General features: G+C 42.1%; 1 protein-coding gene across 1 annotated transcript; it reads right to left on the minus strand.

The window, feature by feature from the left end:
• Window positions 1-246: 246 nt before the first annotated feature.
• On the minus strand, window positions 247-18,317 carry LOC148045967 (B-cell antigen receptor complex-associated protein beta chain-like; the record flags this gene model as incomplete). Its single annotated transcript, XM_087714425.1, has 5 exons — window positions 247-354; window positions 2,106-2,224; window positions 9,099-9,383; window positions 10,300-10,353; window positions 18,302-18,317. Coding segments are annotated over 5 exons (582 nt in total), but the record flags the coding sequence as incomplete, so codon positions are not given.
• Between the last annotated feature and the right edge of the window lie 4,028 nt (window positions 18,318-22,345).

The raw sequence follows: 22,345 nt of genomic DNA on the forward strand, positions 1-22,345 counted from the left end.
GGGGGGGGGGCTTTCATTTTTATGGTGTGCCTCAAATTGTTTCTGCCTGCCTTCTCCTTTCTCCTATTTGAATGTCTTTGATTCAACAGTCCCAGGGAATTTGGAGATTGTGGATAGTGCTCTGCAGTAGTTTCTAGCAGAGCGGCTGCAAGCAAGAGATAAAAGCTTCTCTAGAGTAGAATTTTTAAAGGGGATCCTGGTTGTCCCAGGAATTGATATCCCTTTGGTTAAGTCAACTGCTAGCTGCTAGCCTTTTTGTTCTTCACACAGATGTTCTCCAAAATCCCACTTCTCTGGTCTGTCTTGGTAAACCCCAATGTCTTCATATGTATCAGCTAGTTCAACCATCAGCCCCTGCTGAAGAAGAAAAATGGAACCAACTAATGAATGGAAACAAAATACTTTGTGTTTGGGGTTGGGGGTTGAGAGGTAGAAACATGCTTCCAATTCATTTTCTTTCTTTCTGCATGCCAGTAAAAGAACTGCCCAAAAGATGTCCCACGGCAGTGTTGGCGAACCTTTTTGTCCTCGCATGCCAAAAGCATGCATGTGCACATGGCCGCACCCATAATACAATGCGTGTTCTCCGCCCCTTATGCATGCAACACCACCATGACCCCGTGCCCAGTTTTGGGCCGAGCAGTCCTCCTTGAAGCTTCCTGGGACCAAAAAAAGGGACGCAGGAGGAGGATGGCTCCACCCCCATGCTCCCCACACCCTCCCTGCATGCTTACGCTGTTACAGGTGTTATGTTGGCCTTGAATGCAACTTTATTCTTCTCTAGCATTCATCTCCATTGTTTATTGATGCATTTCCTGCCTCTCTATGATTTACCTCTAACTGCTCCTGTGAGAAACTTCCTGTTTCTGTTGGATGTATATAGTTGATGAAAGAAATGTCCTTCTGGGTTCAGCTCCAAGTGGGGAAAAAGACACTGGAGACATGGCTTGAGCCCTGAACAGAAAATGTGATCACATGCTTCAATGTTGGTGGAGAAGAAGAGAAGGGCTGAAGGAGGGGCTTGCTAGGCTTTTTATAACCTGTTCAGTCCCACCTCTCTGTTTCCTGTTCCTATGTAAGAAATGTATTCTGATTGGTTGTCAGACTCCCATGGGGCCATGCAGGGGCTACTCTCTAGGCTGTGTTTTGAATCCAGGTATGGATGAGTTCTCATATGCCATGTGGTCAGTTGAGTAAAGGGCCAATATTATCATGCCTTTACTCCCATCCCCCCCGGAGGCTGCAGTGGAGAAGTCTTTATTATGTAAAAGGGACTAGCCTGGCCTTCTCAATGGTCCATTAACAGTGGGGATGGGCAGGAAGCTACAGGCAACTATTCTGTCTTTTAAACATGTTTCTTTCTTTTCATATCCAGAAAAATATTCTGCCTTTTCAATATTTCCTAGGATATTTCATTTTTCTGGGAGAGGGCTGGATGATAACTTCCCACATAGTTATATTCTTGTTTGTGTCTATTCAAAAAAAAATTTTTTTTTAAAAAAAGAATCATAATCATACCAGATATATTATTACGCTGGCACAATGTACAAGTGAAATATCCCCAAACAGTCCTCTCTAAGTGGTTTACAGAGTCAGCATATTGCCCCCGACAATCTGAGTCCTCATTTTACCCACCTCGGAAACAGCGGTGAGATTCATTTACCTTCCCTACCAGTTCACAAATGTGAGTGCACGCACCATATCTGCAAATGTACACATTCTGCACATGCGCAGTGCTCCCGCATTATGTCAGGGTAGGTGGGCAGAGCCTCCTGCAGCTGCCATTATTGGTTCACCTGGACCAGAGAGAACCAGCTGAATGCCACATCTGCTCGGAAGGATGGAAGGATGGGTCAACCTTGAGCCGGTGAGATTTGAACTGCTGAACTGCAGCTAGCAGCCAGCTGAAGTAGCCTGCAGTACTGCACTCTAACCACTATGCCACCTCTGCTCTAAAAATGCCCAAAAGACCCTCCTTGATTCATGAAGAAGCTACCCACATGCTCTAATATTTTAAAAAATCACCATTATAATCACAAATTTGATTATAGTCTAGTGGTCAGTCAAGGCCCTACTGAACGATTATGACTATTCCATTCACTCACCTTCCCTTGGGTTAGCAACACAGGTATGCTCACAAAAAGGACAAGAAGAATTGTCTGGATTAAGATGATAGCATCTTTCACATTGTGCCGATTCTGCACTTGCTCATAGGTGCTGATACCTTCAAAACAACAAAATGACTCACTTCACTTCTGTGCTTTGCTTATCATAACATGATTGTGTAACCCTCTATCCTAGGACTACTTTGACAGAAATATCCAGTTTTGACCATTGTTTTCATTTCCATCTTTGACATGAAAATAGTCTGTACTATATCCAGGACATAATTCAGATCCTGCGATGCAGTTTAGGTACCACAAGTCTATAGCTAAATATCCTTTAAATCCTGTAAATTTAGGAAAAGATACAGAGGTTTTGAAAGAGGTTTGATGTCTGCCAGATGCTACTACTAACAGAGACGAGGGGCGTATTTTTGAGATAGTCAAGGATGCTATTAAGGACTGTGATGCTGATACTATTGTATCTCTTGGCACAAATGATCTGTTCCCAAAAGATGTACTTTCTGTGCAGAATGATTTCCAGAACTTGGGGCAGGAACTTAGTAGGATAGGATTAGGCTATACTTTTCAGATTTTTTCCAATATATAAGGAAACAATATATAAGGAAATATATAAGGAAACAAAAAGAAAAAGGCCAGCGTATAATGGAGTTCAATGTGTGGCTAAAGGAGTGGTGTAAAAGTGAAGGCTTTGGTTATATTAATCACGATATCTGCAGCTGGTCCAAAGAAAAACTGTACAAAAGAGATTGTTCCATCAAAGAAAGGAACTGAGTTCCTTGGCATTGAATTCATAGATTTTCTGGAGAAAAATTTAAACTAAACAACGGGGAGATAGAATGCATTGATACAGAACATTTCTGTCCCCAGTAATCTAGAATATGGCCACGATGGAGAACCTATTGCACACATGCAACAAGTGGCACATGGAGCACTCTTTGTGGGTATGCGAGCCGTCGCCCCAGCTCAACTTCACTACATATGCGCACATGCCTCTCACTGGCCAGCTGGTTTTTGGGTTTCTGCCATGCATGCGTTGGGGGGGGCAGGGGGTGTGTATGCACACCAGTGAGCACAGGGGGTGCAGTGCCCCCCGCACCCCATTTTTGGTCTCAGGAGGTTTTAGGAAGGGTTGCTAGGCCTGAAATGGGCTGCATTTCTGTGTGTGTCACACATGCATGAACATGGGTGTGGAGAGAGTATGGGGGTGTCATGCACGCATGGCATTATGGGTGTGGGCACACACGCCTTGCAACATTGCTGTCAAGTGAAATCAAACATTTAATAGTGAGTGCCATACCATGTGCACTAATCAAACAGCTGGTAGGGAAGCAGGGGAATTCAGGCACAAAACAGGTTATGTAGAAAATATACACAGGGTCAGCCAAAAAACCCTCAAATGTCTATACACCAACGCACAGAATATAAGGAATACACAGGGGGAATTAGAAATTCAAATAAATGAGGGCAGATATGTGTTGTATATGTGTTTGTGAGGGATAGAAGCAGGAGCCATGGAATCAGAGAGTAGATGTTTATTGCGAGATGACTGAAAGATATTTTTCTTAGGCGTAGACTATTAGGTAAGTCTAAGGTCACTTTGGTATATGCCATAGATGAGGCTCGCGCTGCGGAGTTGGCAGACTCCTCTTCAATTGAAATAGAACGTTACTTGGCACAAATGACTGTTGCCGGCGGTTTACCCGCCGTGCAAGCCTCAACTGCCTTGGCACCCCCTCCGCTCCAGCAGCCATCTTATATAACGAATCTCATCGATGAACTCGCCCCTCTGCCAGACCATTTACTACAATTTCAGGTGGACAGACTTGGGGCACAGCCCCGCCGACAGCAGCCTCGTCCAACTCAAGCCATCAGCCGTTTTCCAGCAAGTTCCTCTGCCTGCAATGGCTGCGGCGGGGCGCACGCCCGAGCTTCCTGTCCTTTCAAGACAGCTGTTTGCCACCACTGCGGCAAGAAGGGCCACCTAGCCCACGTCAAAGCCTCCCTGCCTGTTCCTGCTTCTTCTTTTGAACCACCGCCGCCTTATGGACCTCCTCCTCCGCCCAAAAGCTCTCAGCCCCGCAAGCCTACACAACGACCAGAAGACTGTTTCAACATCAACCAAGCATCCTCGTCTCTTCCTGACAGCTCCATCAACCTAGCCTCAGAGGGTACGGACAAAATTAATATAACCCTACTGATTGAAGGGAAACCTTGCAGGATGGAAGTTGACTCCGGCTCCTCAAAATCTCTGCTTTCCTGGGACAAATTTTCCTTTTTGTGCCCTCATGTTAAACATTGCCATCTGTCTCCCCCTGACTCCATCCTAAAGGACTATCAAGGCTCCCACATTTCTATTCTGGGCTCATACAACTTGAGGGTAGCTTATGGCAAGTTTTGTGCCGTTTTACCTGCCCTAATAGTTCTTAAACCTCTACCCTCAATTTTAGGATTGGAATGGTTCACTCCACTGGGTCTTTCCCTACAGGGAATTCACTTCACTGCGGACACGCCTCCCGATGTGGCAGCAGTCTTGTCAGACTACGCTGACATATTCGATGTCCAGCTGGGCCAATACAAGGGCAGCCCCATTTCTCTTAACTTGGATCCCCAGGTTGCCCCAATCAGACTGAAGGCCCGCAGGGTGCCCTTTGCCTTAAGGCCAAAGGTTGAAGCCGAGCACGACAAGCTCATGGCGCAGGGCATACTGGAGCCAGTCGACCACTCACGTTGGGAAACCCCCATTGTCATCCCAGTGAAGGCCGACGGCTCCATTAGGATCTGCGCCGACTATAAGTCGACGATCAACCTTGGCCTTCAGGCAAACCCCTATCCAGTCCCTGTTGTACAGCACCTGCTCCATTCCTTGGGGCAGGGCTGTATTTTCGCCAAACTGGATATGGCGCAGGCCTACCAGCAGCTTCCTGTGGATGACGATGCGGCGGCTGCCCAAACCATCGTCACCCACCGGGGGGCTTTCCGTTGTCGCCGCCTCCAATTCGGCGTATCTGTTGCCCTGGGGATTTTCCAGAGCCTCATGGAGTGACTGCTCCATGGGCTCCCTGGTGTGGTACCGTACTTTGATGACGTCCTGATCGCTGCAAACAGCCGCTCAGACCTCATCAAAGTCTTAAGGAAAGTCCTCGACCGTTTCAGGGGCACGGGACTTAAATTAAAACGCAGCAAATGTTTCTTTGCTGTGCCCCAAGTGGACTTCCTGGGCTTCACAATTGATGCCCAGGAAATCCACCCTACCCCTTCTAAATTGGCAGCCATCAGGAACGCTCCTACTCCTACATCGAAGGCGCAGCTACAATCATTCCTAGGGCTTTTAAATTTCTACGCGCCTTTCATCCCCCACAAGGCATCACTAGCCGAGCCGCTACATCGGTTACTCGACTGATCCGCACCTTGGCAATGGGGAAGCGCATGCGTTCATGGCTGTCAAATCCCTGCTGACGTCAGAGGCAGTCTTAGTACAATATAGTGACAAGATGCCCCTGACTCTAGCGTGTGATGCCTCCCCCGTGGGTTTGGGAGCTGTTCTGAGCCACGTCCTGCCCAATGGATCAGAAGCTCCCATAGCTTTTTACTCCCGGACACTGTCCTCAGCTGAGAGGAACTACAGCCAGATTGACAAGGAGGCTCTGGCTGCAGTGTCAGGAATCAAAAAGTTCCACGACTATCTCTATGGGCAGCATTTCACCCTATTCACAGACCATAAGCCACTCCTTGGGCTTCTGGCTGGTGATAGGCCGACCCCCCCCCTATCCTTTCTCCAAGGATGACCCGCTGGACGGAGTTCTTAGCGGCGTATTCCTATGCCTTGCGCTACCATCCGGGCAAGCAGATAGGGCATGCAGATGCCCTTAGTCACTGCCCACTTCCAGACAAGGAAGTCCAAGCGGTTCCTTGCCGTTCGGTCCTGGCAATTGCACAGCTAGAATTGCCGTTGACTGCTACAGATGTGGCCACTCACTCTCAGTCTGACCCTACACTGTCACAACTATTGAATTGGGTCCTGAGAGGCTGGCCTGCGGGTGCTTTACCTCCACAGTTCAAGCATTTCAAAAACAGACAATTAGAGCTATCCATTCATTCAGGCTGTCTGTTGTGGGGCGACCGTGTGGTCATCCCAATGGTCCTCCGACAACAAATTTTGCAACGCCTTCATGAAAACCATCCTGGAGTCAGCAGAATGAAGGCTCTAGCTCGCAGTTTTGTTTGGTGGCCAGGATTAGATACGGAGATTGAAGCCTGGGTTGCCAAATGCGAAACATGCCAGCAGTCCCGGCCATCTCCACCTTCCTCTCCCTCCCGGGAATGGGAGATGCCTCGTGGACCATGGTCAAGAATTCATATAGATTTCGCCGGCCCCTTCCACGGACAGGTTTTCCTCATAGTTGTGGACGTGTACTCTCGATGGGTGGAAGTATTGCTTATGCACTCCACTACATCTGACAGTACTGTGCGACCCTTGCGACGATTGTTCGCAACCCACGGGTTGCCGGACACAATAGTGTCCGACAACGGCCCGCAATTCACTTCCACAACATTTCAAACCTTCCTAGCCGAGCAAGGGGTCCGCCATGCGTTGGTTGCCCCTTACCATCCGGCCAGTAATGGCCGAGCGGAAAGGGCGGTTAGATCGGCCAAGGAGGCTTTGGGCCGTCTTAACCGTGGGGACTGGCAGGCAAGGGTGGATGCGTACTTACTGGCACAGCACTCCACACCTTGCCCAATGACACAGAAAAGCCCCGCGGAGATGCTGATGGGCAGACGCCTGCGGACCACCCTGGATAGATTGCATCCCGTCTATTCAGGAATTCAGTCTGGCAACCTGGGGCCTCCAACTCCCTCCCGCACTTTCAAACCTGGGGACCTGGTTTGGGCTAGGAATTATGGAGGGGAAACGAGATGGGTTCCTGCAGTTATAACTGAAGTAACAGGACCCGTTTCCTACAGGGCACGGATACCCGATGGATCCATCTGGAGGAGACACCTGGATCAGCTAAGGCAACGACAGTCATCCGGAACTATTCCTCAAGCCGACACGCAAGGGCCTGGCATAGGCGCAGCGTCTTAGCCAATCAGACGCGCCTGTCAGTTGCTGAGCTGTCAAGCGCGAGTCTGCTGGAATATAAAAGGGCAGACTCTCTCCAACCGCCACCCGATCTACCAGCGCGAGTCTGCTGGAATATAAAAGGGCAGACTCTCTCCAACCGCCACCCGATCTACCAGCGCGAGTCTGCTGGAATATAAAAGGGCAGACTCTCTCCAACCGCCACCCGTTCTACCAGAGCAGCCGAACAACCCGGTATACTCGGAACTGCTTCGCTGCCTCTTCTCCTCAGACTACCCGGTCTACTTCTTGTTACATTCAATTAGCCGCGCACACAGCCCGGTCTACTAGCGTTACTTTGTTACAAGTTCTGTTACTTTTACTCAAGTTACTGCTACATTAAAATTGGTTACAGTGTTACTGAACAAAGAGCCTCTGTCTTCATTCTCAAGTTATAATAATATTATTGCCATTACAGAAACTTGATGGGATGAAACATAGGAAATAGATGGATTTTTTGCTAGTCAGTAAACTAAGATATATAGGAAGCACATCAACTGGTAGACAAACTCTGCACTGTGGTAGGTTAATCAGATTCCTGACAAACCTAGCAGACAACTTTGTTTCCCAAAAAGCAGAGCAGGGAAATAGGGGATCAGCCAATTTAATTCTTACTAACAGAGATGAAAAAATGATATAAGGTGTTGAAGCTACAGGAATCTTGAGGGCGAGTGATCACACAGTATTGAAATTCAGCATTATGCAAGCACGAGCAATAGAACAAAGTCAAACTAGAGTCTTTGACATTAAGAGAGCTACTTTCAATAGAGAGAACTTGGGAAGGATGACACCAAGCTGGCAGGAATAGCCAACACTCCAGAAGATAGGCTTAAGTTACAGAAGGATCTTGACAAACTTCAACATTGGGCGCTATCTAACAAAATGAAATTCAATGGTGAAAAAAGTAAGGTTCTACATTTAGGCAAGAAAAACACAATGCACAGATATAGTATATGTGGTACCTCACTCAACAGTAGTAACTATGAAAGGGATCTTGGAGTCCTAGTAGACATCCATTTAATTATGAGCCAGCAGTGTGCTGCAGCTGCCAAAAAACCCAACAGTTTTCGACTGCATTGACAGAGGGATGGAATCAGGATCACATGAAGTGTTAACACAACTTTATAATGCCTTGGTAAGGTCACACTTGGAATACTGTATCCAGTTTTTGTCCCCACGATGAAAAAAGATGTTGAGACTCTAGAAAGAGTAACAAAGATAATTAGGGGACTGGAGGCTAAAACATATAAAGAATGGTTGCTGGAATTGGGTATGTCTAGTTTAATGAAAAGAAGGACTGGGGGTGACATGATAGCAGTGTTCAATATCTCAGGAGTTGCCACAAAAAAGTGGGGGTCAATCTATTCTCCAAAGCACCTGAAGGCAGGACAAGAAAAAATGGATGGAAACTAATCAAGGAGAGAAGCAACCTAGAACTAAGGAGAAATTTCCCGGCAGAAGAATTAATCAGTGGAACAACTTGCCTCCAGAAGTTGTGAATGCTGCAACACTGGAAGTTTTTAAGAAGAGATTGGACAACTATTTGTCTGAAATGGTATAGGGTTTCCTGCCTAAGTGAGGGTTGGACTTGAAGACCTCTAAGGTCCCTTCGAACTCTTGCATTGTATTGTATTGTATTGCATTGCATTGTTCCATTCTATTCTATTTTAATTCATAACATGTCTAGCTAAGACGGGCTGCCAGTATGAACAGACAGAATCCCAAAAATTAGCTGGTATATTTTTCTCTAGGAACAAAATGTATGGCCTTGTGTCAAGAAGTATTGTCCATACATAGCGATACCCAAGCATGTAGCATCCGAGAGGGCAGTATTTAGAAGATTAAAGATTTACCCATGACTTTGAGTTCAGTACCACATGTCGCCTTCAATGAGTTCTTGCTCTTAAAGTGATAGATACCATTGTCGTTGTTCTGGAGTTTGTTGATCCGCATCACTACAATTGAATTATTTCTAGTCACATGGACTCTGGAGCTGTTCATAATTTCCTGGTGTTTGCCCTGATCAGTCTCTTTATGCCAACTTCCCTGAGTACCAAAATAACAGCTAAGGGTAATTCGGGTGCCCCCTCTTGCAGCAATGAGATGTGTATTTATCACATTTATGAAAGTGGTTGCATCTGTATAAAAGAAGAAAAATCCACAGTAAAGAGAGAAAAGTGGAGAGCAGGATGGAAAAGAAGGGTAAATATCTTTATTGGACTTTCTGCCAATCTTCTCCAGCCAGGTTACCTCTAGAAATGCTGCATTAATGGGCTCATTACATGTAGCCAGTATCTGGATCATGGTAGACTAGGAAGACAGGTGGCTCTGAATAAGCTATTGAAGCATGTATCAAGTTCCAGCTAATTCCTGACTAGAAGAATGAGTTTGTCAATTCTTCTTCATTGGAGATGTGGAGCTGTTCTTATCTAGGAATGTCCTTGTATCCTTAAAAGCTTTGTGGCAAACATTTATGCAATAGTCCAGGACTTCCCAAACCCATGGAGAATTCCCGGGTGGGGAGAGCTAGTTTTAATTGGGACACATATTTGTCTTGTGCCTTCATTCAGCTACAGAGCACAGTAGATTGGGACTCCTAACCTACTTTGCTTTTCCTTTACCTTTGGGGTGAAACTGACAGATGCAGCAGGTAACTGGATAGAGTCAGTCACTATTTGGTCCTTTCTCAGTTCAGGCTGGCTTTTTTGGATTTGAAGGGCTCATCTTCTTACAGAGTCCAAGTCTCTTTGGATGAAAAGGTAGCCAGATGGGGGAGGGGAGGTATTGGCAGAGCTTTTTAATCAAACACAATACAGGTGGAAACACAATCCATAAGGTCCATAAGGCACCCAATGACCTGACATAAATGTGAACATTGGGTTCTTTTACACGACCTAAATTATTCCAAAAATTGCAGCCATACAGCTCTAGTAATGCTCAAAACCAGGCAATCATTTTACAAGTAACAAATAACACAGCCTTGGAAAAAGGATTTTGCAAGGAAATTTCAGAATTAGAAACTAAGAGAATATAATCTTGAAAGTACACATATACCTTGTTTTTGGGAAATGTTATTTCTTTCACCAGAAGCTTTGACAATTGTCATACCTGGGGAAAGAGGAAAAATGCTCTGAAAAACAGCCAGTATACCCATTCAACTAAAATTGAAATTGGTGCTCTTTGATTTTTTCCCCCTGTCTTCTATGCCTTCAAGCAGAATGATCTAAACAAATGAAGAAAAAAAATGAAGCAACATTTTTCTCCCCCAAATTCACTTCAATAAATTTTGATGCTGGATATGCTTTTAGTACTCTTTAGATGTGGAAGTGATTGGTGAAGAAGGATATTTTGATTATTACATCCAAAGATTCAGCAGTTCCAAACAGTGTTCACTGCAATCTGACAAAGGCTGCAAGAGTGGATAGAAATTGATCTTTGGCAAGATATAACAAAAATACAGTGCATCCCCCAAGGGAGATAAATAGACAGCTATGTTAACATGTTTCCCTTCAGCCCTTGAACTGCCAGAGAAGTAGACTGGCATCAATTGCCCTGCCTCAACTGATGCCCTGATTCAGAAATGAGGATGGCAAATGTTCTCTTTACAGTTTCAGTGTGGAACAAGATAAAAAGTTGATACGTGGTTTCTTCCGTCACCATCACTGAGCATTATTATTGTATTAAAAAAAAAAAAACAATCACCCGTTGCTGTCCTTAATATCAGTGATCTGGGCACTTGAGGGGCTTGAGCACCCTCTTCTTAAGTTGCCCATGTCATGCATGAAGCCCGTGTCCAAAACAGCCACTCAAATAGGCTACAGGCCTAGAAGAGATGTGCAGGGTGAAGAAGAAAACACAACTGATAATGAGGAAATTCCATCTTCACCTACGCTGCAAAAGGATGGCCATGCCTGTGATAGGAGTGCAGAGGCAGCCTGTGGAGAAAGAAAAACTACGTTCCCAAGTAATAGACACAATAGAAAGTATAGTCCCAGAGCGATATCAATAGGAGGCAATAGTGGGGGAGGGGGGAAGAATGGTGAAAGCAGAATTACTAGGAAAACCAACTTCTTTTGTACACACATTGTGATTTGTATGCATGTGCAAAAGGGCCAGAGCTGTGGGGCCACACCAAGCCACAGATGCCTGAGCAGGAATTTGAAATCGCTTGTCAGCAAAACAACGGAAAGCCTGTAATGCACTCACTGGTGACAGAATCAGCAGACACAGCTGGCAGAGTCTTTCCTGATTTGAATCCAACTTCTCTGGAGCATGGGGTTGAAATTTTTCCAAGAAAACATCAATCTTGTTTTTATACTGTGGATTAACACACTTTTAACGAGTGCCATCTTGTATAAATGAGGAGGCTGTGTAGGCCTGACAAGTGGTTTGGAATGTGATGGCCAGGCCTTATGCATGCAGATGTCTCTTTGGAAGCCAAGGGTCTGCCACCCAGAATGGTCATGGTGGACCTGGAAGGACCAGCCATCAGAAGTGGGAAGTGCCCTCTGTAGCAGTCTAATGGGGCTAAACGATTCTAGGTATGCCACCAACCCCTGACCATATCACCAACTGCATCTAGGATCAGATTCATGGGTAATATTGTGCTGGGAGAAGTCCCACTTCAAAATTAGACCTGCTGAAAACACCATACGTTGCCTCCTCTGTGAGCTGGAGAATTATAAGAAAGCAAACCTCATGAAGGCACTCATATAAAAACTGCCGTCAGGGGGATGTGGGGATGAACCTTCAACCAAAGACATTTTTTACTCAGTTGTGTAAGCCAATCTGACTTAGTGCACTATGTAGACCAAGACTAAGAAGGGCCATGGATTTCTGATAAAAACCAGAGGGACTATTTGATATCTACCTAAATTCTGCAGGCGGCTACCTGGCTGGCTATTCAGGACTTCTCTACTCATCATGTCCTTTCTCTAATACGAGTTCGTAGTCATGGCTAAGTGACCTCAGGTTTTTCTGAACCACCAAAGCTGAAGTGGAATTTTCAATGTTCCCTAACTATCTTGGGGGCAATTAAGCTGATGATTCAAAAATGGGGGTGAAGGTTGGAGGTCTATCTGGGCCCATTCTCTGAAGTGGCTGGTGCGGTGTATGTGTCACATGGTGAGGAGAGAGTGCTTGAATAATAGTTCCTCTTCCATCCCAGGTTCCCTGCATGGTGTGCTGGCAGCCCAGTTAACAGATCACATATGGTGGGTGCTAAAATGGGAGATCAACCATCAGAAAGTCAAATACAACATTGTGCTGGCTGACATTCCTCCAGTTTTTCCACTTCAGTCTTTCTACCTCAACCTTCCTTGTCATGAAGAGGGGAACTGGGCCAGCAAGTCTGAAGGGGTGGCATCAGGTGTTTCAGGGATATGGGAGATGTCCTCCCTGTAGCTCAGATAGTGCAGGCAACCCAGAAAATTGGCAGATGTTGAAGAGAGGCAGGGCTCAGTAGAACTAAACAATACTTCTTATGAGCCTTGGCCACCCACATAGGTTTCAGCAGCAAAAGCACTATACTGAATGGCCTGCCTCTTGGTCCCCACTGGTGGGCAGTGCACAATAGCAAAAGAACTCTAGGGGACAATTTTATTTTCAATAAAACTCACATCAACCTCTACCCATTCCATGGACACTTGCATCATCTAATACATAGGGTCAGGTGACAGTCCAAGTTATATCTAGAGGATTTATGGAAAGCTGGAGAGTCTAATTAACATTAGGCCTCCTCCGAGTTCCATCTGCCGGTCAATGCCGACTGGCAACTACGCAGAGGAGAGCCTTCTCGGTGGTAGCTCCGACCCTATGGAACGATCTCCCCGTGGAGATTCATACCCTCACCACCCTCCAGACCTTCCGCACAGCCCTCAGAATCTGGCTATCCCGTCAGGCCTGGGGCTAAGACTGTAACCCGCCCGAATGGTATGAATGTTGTGTTTTTAATTATGTATTGTCTCTATGTTAAAAGTTTGTCTCCCCCTCCCTTTTGGGTTGTGAGCCGCCCTGAGTCCCCCCAGGGAAAAGGGCGGCATACAAATAAACTTCTATACTCTATACTCTATACTCTCTCTTACTCATTTGAATAATGCCCAATCAACTTCTGATAGACAGCTAAGTCCTCCTCTCTAATTCATTTGTCTGAACCCGCCTCTTCTCTTAGCGCCAGAAGGGCAATTGGATGTTTTTCTCATGGATGAGAAAATTCTCCAGTCTCTGCCTCTTAACTTGCCTTGCACTGCACATTCTCCCCTCTTGTCCCTGACAATATGTTAAACTGGCTGTCTAGATATGCTGCCTTGAGAAAAGCAAGTAGCAGAAAGAGATTAAGTGAGATCTGAATTCAGAACGGAGGACCTGCAAGGAAGCTTTGAAGACTAGAGTATTCATACCTTTGAAGAGACCCTCTAATCTATCCCCTCACACTTCTGCCTTTCTATGTTTTCAAGACTCACTGTCTCTTTCCCACAATGGCATATTTGTAAATTGTATTTTCTTAGCCATGATTTACTAATAAAGTACAATTGACTGAATTCATTGAACATGTTAAGCAAAAATCCAACATTGTATTATGACTTAGTATGCTCTGTAAACCTAGCCATTGACTGGGTTCATGCTAAGTCATAATGTTATTTGATTTTGCCTTAGTGTACTGAATGAACATAACAACTATGGTTTATTCAATAATCCATGATTACATAGAACATGAGTTAGTGTGATGTGTAAATCTACTTCATAACAATCTTTCTAAAACTGTATTCTTTCCATGGGCTAACTATTTTTTAAATTATTACAAGAAACAATATAATAATGTTCACTTTTCACTTCTTTTTATTGGATCATGCTTTAGGCATGTTTTTTCAGTAAAAGTTGAGGGTTAAAGATCCCATCTTGTTATACTTAATCTTTTCTCTGGGAGATGAAATCTGACCAATTCTATTTGGGCATTTACTGAAAGGTAAAATGTGCAATGCCAGGTAGTTTTTAAATCCAATATTATTATAAGGCTGAAATACAAGGATTACTTGGAAGGAAGCTCCTTTGCACTTAAGAAAAAACTTACTTATGAGAAGTCATAGCTAGGATTACATTGTGCACTCCATCTTAAACTCTTTAGAAATAAAATGAGAGAAATGTATGATTCACAACAGCCATGTTTTCTACAGTATTCCTAGTCTTAATTTTACAAAAGCCCTATTTAAGTCAAGGAGAAGTTTGAAAAAAAGGACAGGGCCCCATATATTAATTGCTGAATAAAAAACCTCAAATGATTCTATTTTACACCCAGATTTGCTGAAAGGACCTCTTTTATGTTGCATCCTATTATTCAAGATGGATAAAGAAGTTTCAGTCCTTCTATCCTTTTATTCAGCCCAAATAATTTACGAATGCCCATTTTCATTGCTTTGCCCTTCTCTGGAGAGCTTCAGAAAGAATGTTTCTCATTTTAGATAGCAAACACAATATGTGTCAGCTTCTCTCTACATTCAAAGCAGCTGGACAGGAAGCGTTGCAGTTCTGGTGACACAGCTCAATGAACACAGTTCTTTCTTTCTTGCTTCTATGAAATTTCCCCTAAACTATTCTGGGAGGGGAGGGGAGGGGAGGTTGAGGGGGATGAAGAAGGTCCTGGGCTCTTTCTTAGACATTTCCATCTCCCACCAAAATCCCCAAGTAATATCTCCACCATCACGAAAAAAACCAAACTCTTTGTAAAATGTGGCTTCAGGTATTTAGTTACAGTTTTGTAAAATTTCATTTTCTAAAATAAAACATGCTCAGTAACTTAAGAGGATGTCATTATCTCTTATTTGATACAGTATTGCTTTTATTGAATTCTCAGAAGAATTTTTTGCTGATCCCTCTATCCTCTTCTCTCTTTTGCTACTTTTCCCTCCAATCTCACAGAATCACTGGAAAACCAACCCCTGTCTTTTCCAGGTGGGTTTTAGGTTGTCTACCTTGTTTATTTATAAATCAAATCTTCACCTGGGATCCAACTGTCAGCCTACTATGAATTTAGATCAGACTTCTCAATAAGGTATCCTCTTCATGCATTAACAATACCAATCTTAGTCTACTTGCACTGTGGAAATTCTAGTGCTACCATCCGAATGGTATCAATTTAGAAAAGCCAATGAACGTAGTTTTTATCCATTTATTTGCTGATTTAGGTTAAGGTTTAGGTTAAGGTGACCAGATTTTCAGATTGGTAAAGAGGGACACCATTGACCGGTAGGGGTGGGGGGTTGATTAAATTTTTTATATTTTGTCACAAAAGACGATTACATGACCCCAGAACACTGAAACCATCATAAATATGAATCTGTTGCTAAACATCAACATTTTGATCACGTGACCATGAGGATGCTGCAACGGTCGCTAAGTGTGAAAAATGGTCGCTAAGTGTGAAAAATGGTCATCAGTCACTTTTTTCAATGCCATTGTAACTTTGGTCACTAAATGAACTGTTTGAAAGCTAAGGCTAGCTTGCATTATAATGCCTTATGCTAGCTTACATTTTCAAGAGAGAGAAGCTAAACTCCTAAACACACAAGGAATTTGTCTTTGGTGAATATGCTCTCAGTGTACATAAAGAAAAATAAAACAGAATACATTCATCAAGAATCATAAGCTACAACACTTAGTGATAGTCATTAAAGCCTGGAGGATTGTTCCCTTTGTGCTTCTTTAAAACAGTATATGTTAGAATAGAATAACAGAGTTGGAAGGCACCTTGGAGATCTTCTAGTCTAACCCCCTCCTTAGGAAGGAAACCCTACGCCATTTCAGACAAATGGTTATCCAACATCTTTTTAAAAACTTCCAGTGTTGGAACATTCACAACTTCTCTCCTTGATTAGTTTCCACCCAGTGCTTCTTGTTCTACCCTCAGGTGCCTTGGAGAGTCCTCTTCTTTGTGGCAACCCCTGAGATATTGGAACACTGCTATCATGTCTCTCCTAGTCCTTCTTTTCATTAAACTAGATATACCTAGTTCCAGAAACAGTTCCTCATATGTTTTGGCCTCCAGTCCCCTAATCATCTTTGTTGATCTTCTGACTTGTGACTGTTTTTCTCCTTTATGACCACTGCACCATCCTCATGACCACATGATCAAAATTTGCTTGGCACCTGGCATGTGTTCATGATAGTTGCAGTATCCAGGATTATGCGATCACCATTTGTCACTTTCCCAGCTGGTTTCCAACAAGCAAAGTGACCAAGAAAAGCCAAACTTGCTTAATGACTGCATGGTTCATTTAACAACTGCAGTGATTCACTTAGCAACTGTGGAAAGAAAGGTCATGAAATGAGGAACCATCTTGCTTCGCAATGGAAATTTTAGGGTCAATTGTGGTTGTAAATTGAGGTCTAGCTGTACAGTATATGGAAAAAATCCCAGTCCCTTAAAATTGAAGTGTACTTGCCTTGCATTCTAAACAAAAAAATATCCAACCATTTTTTTCTTAAATATTTTAAGCAAATGTTGTACAAAATCTCCCAATGCAATAAGCTTAACACTGTATCCTGAAGTGTTGGAATATAAAAACTGTCTCGTTCACATAGTATGTGAAAATAGCAATGAATTTAAATGTATGACTTTAAAACTAAGTTTGGAGCTATTGTTTATTAGCCAATGTTGCACTCTATTTTATACAAATGCTTCCGTATCGGAAAACACCCATGTTCTTCTATTCCAGACACCTGTAATGACCCCAAAGGACAGCTATTTGTCTATGACCTTCTATAACAAATTCATGGCTTTATACAGAGATACAGTAATATCAACACCCAACTCTGCTCACTGGGTAGTTTCAGATAACTGCTATTTGAGGAGAAGTTTTAGAAGTTACTTGCAATCTTGTGGCGAGTTTGCTGTTTAATCTGCTAGTTTTGCAAAAGGAAAACTACACAGCTGTAAAAATAATTCCTGTTGCTCAATGCAGCTGTGCTGAGCTGCTCTCCTGGCATGATTTGGAAGATATTTGGTCACAGTAGATTAAATATGGATAAGAGAGCCAGTTTGCCTAGTAGTGGTTCAGGCACCAGACAAGAAATCAGGAGTTTCTAGTCCCATTTTAGGCATGGAAACCTGCTTGGATGAAATGAGGCCGCTGTCACTCTTTTTTTCCCCTTCTTTCCTTCCTTCTTCCTTTCCTTCCCACTTTCTTTCCTTTCCTTCCTTCCCTAACTTTCTTCCCCCCCTCCCTTTCTCTGTTGTAGGGAGTCGGAAGGAGCATTAGATCTGCTCACCACCTTAAAAGTGGGATTTTTTTTAAATGGCTTTAAAATGGCTTTCGTTGCTTGAAATGGGGTGCTCCATTTGGGAGGGGGATGCAGGAGGTCCAAATAAGAGGCGGGCTCAGCACCTGCTGGGATGGAGCAAGCAGAAGGAAAGGCAAGAGCGGGGGAGGATGGGTAAGGTGACCAGATTTTCAGATTGGTAAAGAGGGACACCTTTGAATGGGGGGGGGGGGAGGAGGGGCTTGATTAAAAATTTTATACCAAGCAACAAAAATTTTCATACAACGCAAAAATAGTATTGTAATTTTTCTATTTCAACATAACTACAATTTACAAACATCAAAATTTTGATCACGTGACCATGAGGATGCTGCAATGGTCGCTAAGTGCGAAAATCGTCGCTAAGTGTGAAAAATGATAATCAGTCACTTTTTTCAATGCCATTGTAACTTTGGTCACTATACCACCTTTCTTGCCACAGTTCTTAAGTGAATAACTGCAGCTGGTATTTTGTATTTTGGATAGAATCTTTTTTTAAATAGTCTAAGACAATTTTAAAAAAAGAATCCACACAGAATAAATTGAAGTAAAACATTTCAAAGTATTGTGCATAGAATTTTTAAAAATGGTTTCACTTCAATTTATTTTGGATAGAATCTTTTTTTAAATAGTCTAAGACAATTTAAAAAAAGAATCCACACAGAATAAAACTATTTTAAAAAATCCTATGCACAATAAATAAAATATTATTTTAAAATACATTAAAAAAATAATAAAACCCAGCTCACTTACCAGCAGGCACCAGTGAGCACTACAAGTCAATCCAGGATGATGTAGCTGTTAATACAAAGAACTGAGCAAATTAAAATGGTGAAATTAGTCAGGGAAATATTTTTCAAAGAAACTTTGCCACCATTTTTTCCACACGAGCCGACCTCCAACCTCCGTGCCCCTCCCCTCTGGAAAATCCAGGAAGGAACACTTGCTACCTCTCTAGCCAAGTATTTCCTGGAGCTCTATGGTACTGGGTCATCTTTTCTTATAAAAGTGAGTAAAAGGGGAGGGGGGAGTCAGTTTTCTTGCTTTAAAGTTTTAATATCTTCAATGAAAGTACTGAGACAGAGAGAGAGAGGTTAGATAGAGTGTCTTTTGTCTTGCCCCGGTTAGGATTTCTTAAGCAAATCCACTGGGCTTTCAACATGAAGCCAGAAAATCGGAACTTTTTTAAAACGCCCTGGGACACTGGACAAATTGTTATAAATCGTGACTGTCCCGCTGAAATCGGGATGTGTGGTCACCTTAGTATATGCCCATGTTTAGAAAAAAACAGCAATAGCTATAAGAGATAATTGGTATCCTCAGCAAACTACAGAAGCAGTATATGAAGAGAATATCCAAATTTTGCAGTCATCAAGGGCAACATCTGCAGTGGCTTTTTTCAATGGAAGAAGAAAAGTAAGCATTTCTGTGGAATGCAAGACTTTTACCTCTATAAGTAATATTTATATGGCTGCCCATCTTAATCAAAATTCTGGATAGTAATAACAATAAAATTAATAAACCATAAAATGAAATTGCTAAATCATGAAATTAAAACAAAAACCTGGATCCACAGTCATTCCTTTAGGATGTTTCGCCACCAGTTTCAGATATTCTTTTTCCATCCTGCACCTGGGTTTGCTGAATCTTTTGGGGAGAGAGTGTTGCATTAGGTAGGGATAGCCACAGAAAAAGGCACACCTCCGAGTTCCCATCAGATGCCAAGACTTCAGGAAAGGACCCGGAGCATACCTACCCTATCTGATCTGGTAGGAAGGGCAGATACTGTCAGGCAGAAATGATCCTGAAAATACACTGATCCCTGCCATCCAGAAGAAAACTGGGAGACAATACAGCTCATACAACAGAGGTGTAAGAATGGCAAACCTAGGGCTGCATGTGCTTTTTGGACCAGTTGTAGCTTCTGAGTTGTCTTCAAGGGTAGACAGACCCATATAAAGAGCAAGGAAGTAATGCACAATAGGAAGATGTGGCAAGACCTGGTCCATAGAATTGCGAAGAGGTGGATATGATTAAATACATCTTCCTCCTTCTCATGATTTATGAATTTTTTTCTTGTAATATAGGAAAAAGGGGAGAAAGAAAAGAAAAATACTTTGTGCTTTCCCGATGGAACATCTCTTCCTCTTTGGAGGATACTTCATTATGAGATTTATCACTGCTGTATATTTTCCATATTTTATCAAGAGATTGATAAATATCCTTAAACCAAAGAGGTTTGTCCAAAGAAGATGCTGAAATTTTAGCATCAGGAAAGGATGTGAAATAAAGATAATAAAACTTCAGGCTGAGATTTTTATGTTCATGTTGCATTAACATTTTATTTATGTCCTGGATTCAAATTCCAGGTCCTGGAATGGAGGTTCTTCCTGTAGGAATATGTGGCTAGCAACTTAGAGCAAACTTAACTGTGAACTCCTAATTAAGTCACAAGTTTTAGCTCCCTCTTTAACTATGATAGAGAATTCTGGAATGTATTTTGTACTTCTGCTAATTAAGTGTTAGTAGCCAGTAACATTAGTAGTTAGTTGCAGTTAAAAGTATTAGCATTCCTAAACTTTGCAAGTGTTGTTAAGCTTAATATATGTTATTTAATTTTGATTTAATTATGATGTATGAAATAAATGTATGCCTTAATGTTGTATGGAAATAAGGCTATTATCAATTCATCTGGTAAATACCACTCTGGTTTAAGGAAATTGTCACTATTATTCTTATGGAATCTTTTCAAAAGATCATGCTATCTCCCACATTAATGGGTTTGACAGAGCTGGAAAAGATCCTTGCAAAATCTTCCAAAGCCATGTTTGTTCATCTTTGGTATATTTAATAAGTCACAAATGGTTGAAGCAAAAAGTTTCTCCTGAAAAGATGCATTACGAATAATGATAAATACACAAAATACATAAAACTGTAAAATATGGTTTCCACATTTTACTCAATACACTTCACACATTCAGATTTTCCCTTCACATTTTGTGAATCCAACCACTGTGATTTATTCCATAAATAATTTTCTGGTCATCCACAGTTTGGCACAATGTGGGAACTATGTCATAAAAAGTTTTTTTTTAATCTTTATTCATAGTACTGTCAATATGGCATGATTATTCTGCCAACTTAAATGACATTAAAACTCATTGAGTGACTTTAAAACAGGAACAGCTACATTAGGGAGATGGCTAAAGATTTCAGTTACCTAGTAAAAGCCAACCTATATTAAACACTGCACTCAATCATGAAGCATATTTACTCAGAAGTAAGTCATTGAGTTTAATATACTCCCAAAATGACAGGATTATATTTATTTATTTAAACAAATATAAGTAACCATAAAACTCACACATAAGTGATTCCAGGCAGCTTGCAAAATTTTAAAAATCCACCATTCAGTGACACATTAATTTGTATAATTATTGATGATGATGATGATGATTAAATTCAGGCTTGCCTGAGCTACATTTGTAATACGTATGGGAATGTTGATCCATGTTTTTCAGATCCAATAAGAAAATTGAACATCACCAGTGGTTGCTTCTGCATTTACATGCCTGTTTTATAGGTGTATCTTTCTTCTGTCTATCCAGAAACGTCCTTAAAGAAAACAATTAAAGAGAAAAATAGTGAGATCTTAGACTGGATAAAACTCTTGACAATGTTCAAATCAAATATGGCTTCCATTTCTCTACTGGAGGAGTATATAAACTCTTATCATGTAATAAAATATGTATACATTTCTGTTTCTCAAAATGGACTTAAAAGGCTTTTCAGTCACAAGACTCTTTTGTACATATACAAACTATAAGCAAGCAGCAGAAGCCTTAATTGTCTCTTATGCTGAAACACACCTGCAATTGTCTTCAAAGTTTTAAGAATAAATGTTGCAGATAACCACATAGCTGTTTGGGGTTTTACTTACAGTATTTTTGGCTTTGTTAGCATGGATGTCATCCTGGTAATCCGAACTTTAATGTTTGTTTAGCATTGAAAATAATCGAAAGTTGCCAAGAGAAGAAGGGAAAAAAGGATATGAGGCCACATGAAGAATGTAGCAGGAAGCCAATTATAAACTTACAAATTTGGCCAGCAAAAAATCAAATTATTTGGCAATGTTTTCAGTGTTTTCAACTTTTAGATGCATCATCTTATGAACAAAAATTTGCTTTTTAAGAGTGAAACTTATAAGTGCATTGCCACTTAATCTTGAGACTGTTCCTCATAAACAGGATTTTACAGTAGAGTTGCAAATAATTAAGTATCTTCAGGCAAGAATTACGGTTTTACAGGAGGGGTTCCTTCTGTTCCTTTGTAAGTTTGATAACAGATCTGTTGAATTCAAAAAGAGAGGTGTAGTGAGGGATAAATGTAAATATTTTTCATACTGAGGAAAAAGAATCAATGCCTCTAACAGACTATCAGTGTGACTTCTCTGTTTCTCAATAAGAAACTTTTCTTTTTCTCCATCTTCTGCTTATAAAAAGATGTGGGGTCTCCAGCATGGTCTTGGTAAACCTTATAAGAAGTTCTTATGGAGCAAATCAAACCTACCAGCCAGACGTTCCCTCTCAGAATTGAAGATGGAATGAATCCAAGCTTAATACACACATTTAGATACCCCTATTCATTCCCCTCACCAATAATTTTAAAAATCAATCCCACGCTATTTTTGAGGTTAGGGTTGGAGTTAGGGTTAGGTTAGGGTAACCCTAACCCTAACTGCCAACCTCCATTGATGCCATTCCTATATTGTCGAATTCCCTGCTTTGGTACAGTATCTTGAAGGTTA

The sequence above is a fragment of the Thamnophis sirtalis genome, unplaced genomic scaffold (assembly GCF_051295495.1).
Source record: "Thamnophis sirtalis isolate CommonGarterSnake01/CBP01778 unplaced genomic scaffold, rThaSir2_p1.2 scaffold_4, whole genome shotgun sequence".
In the NCBI taxonomy this organism is placed as follows: domain Eukaryota; kingdom Metazoa; phylum Chordata; class Lepidosauria; order Squamata; family Natricidae; genus Thamnophis; species Thamnophis sirtalis.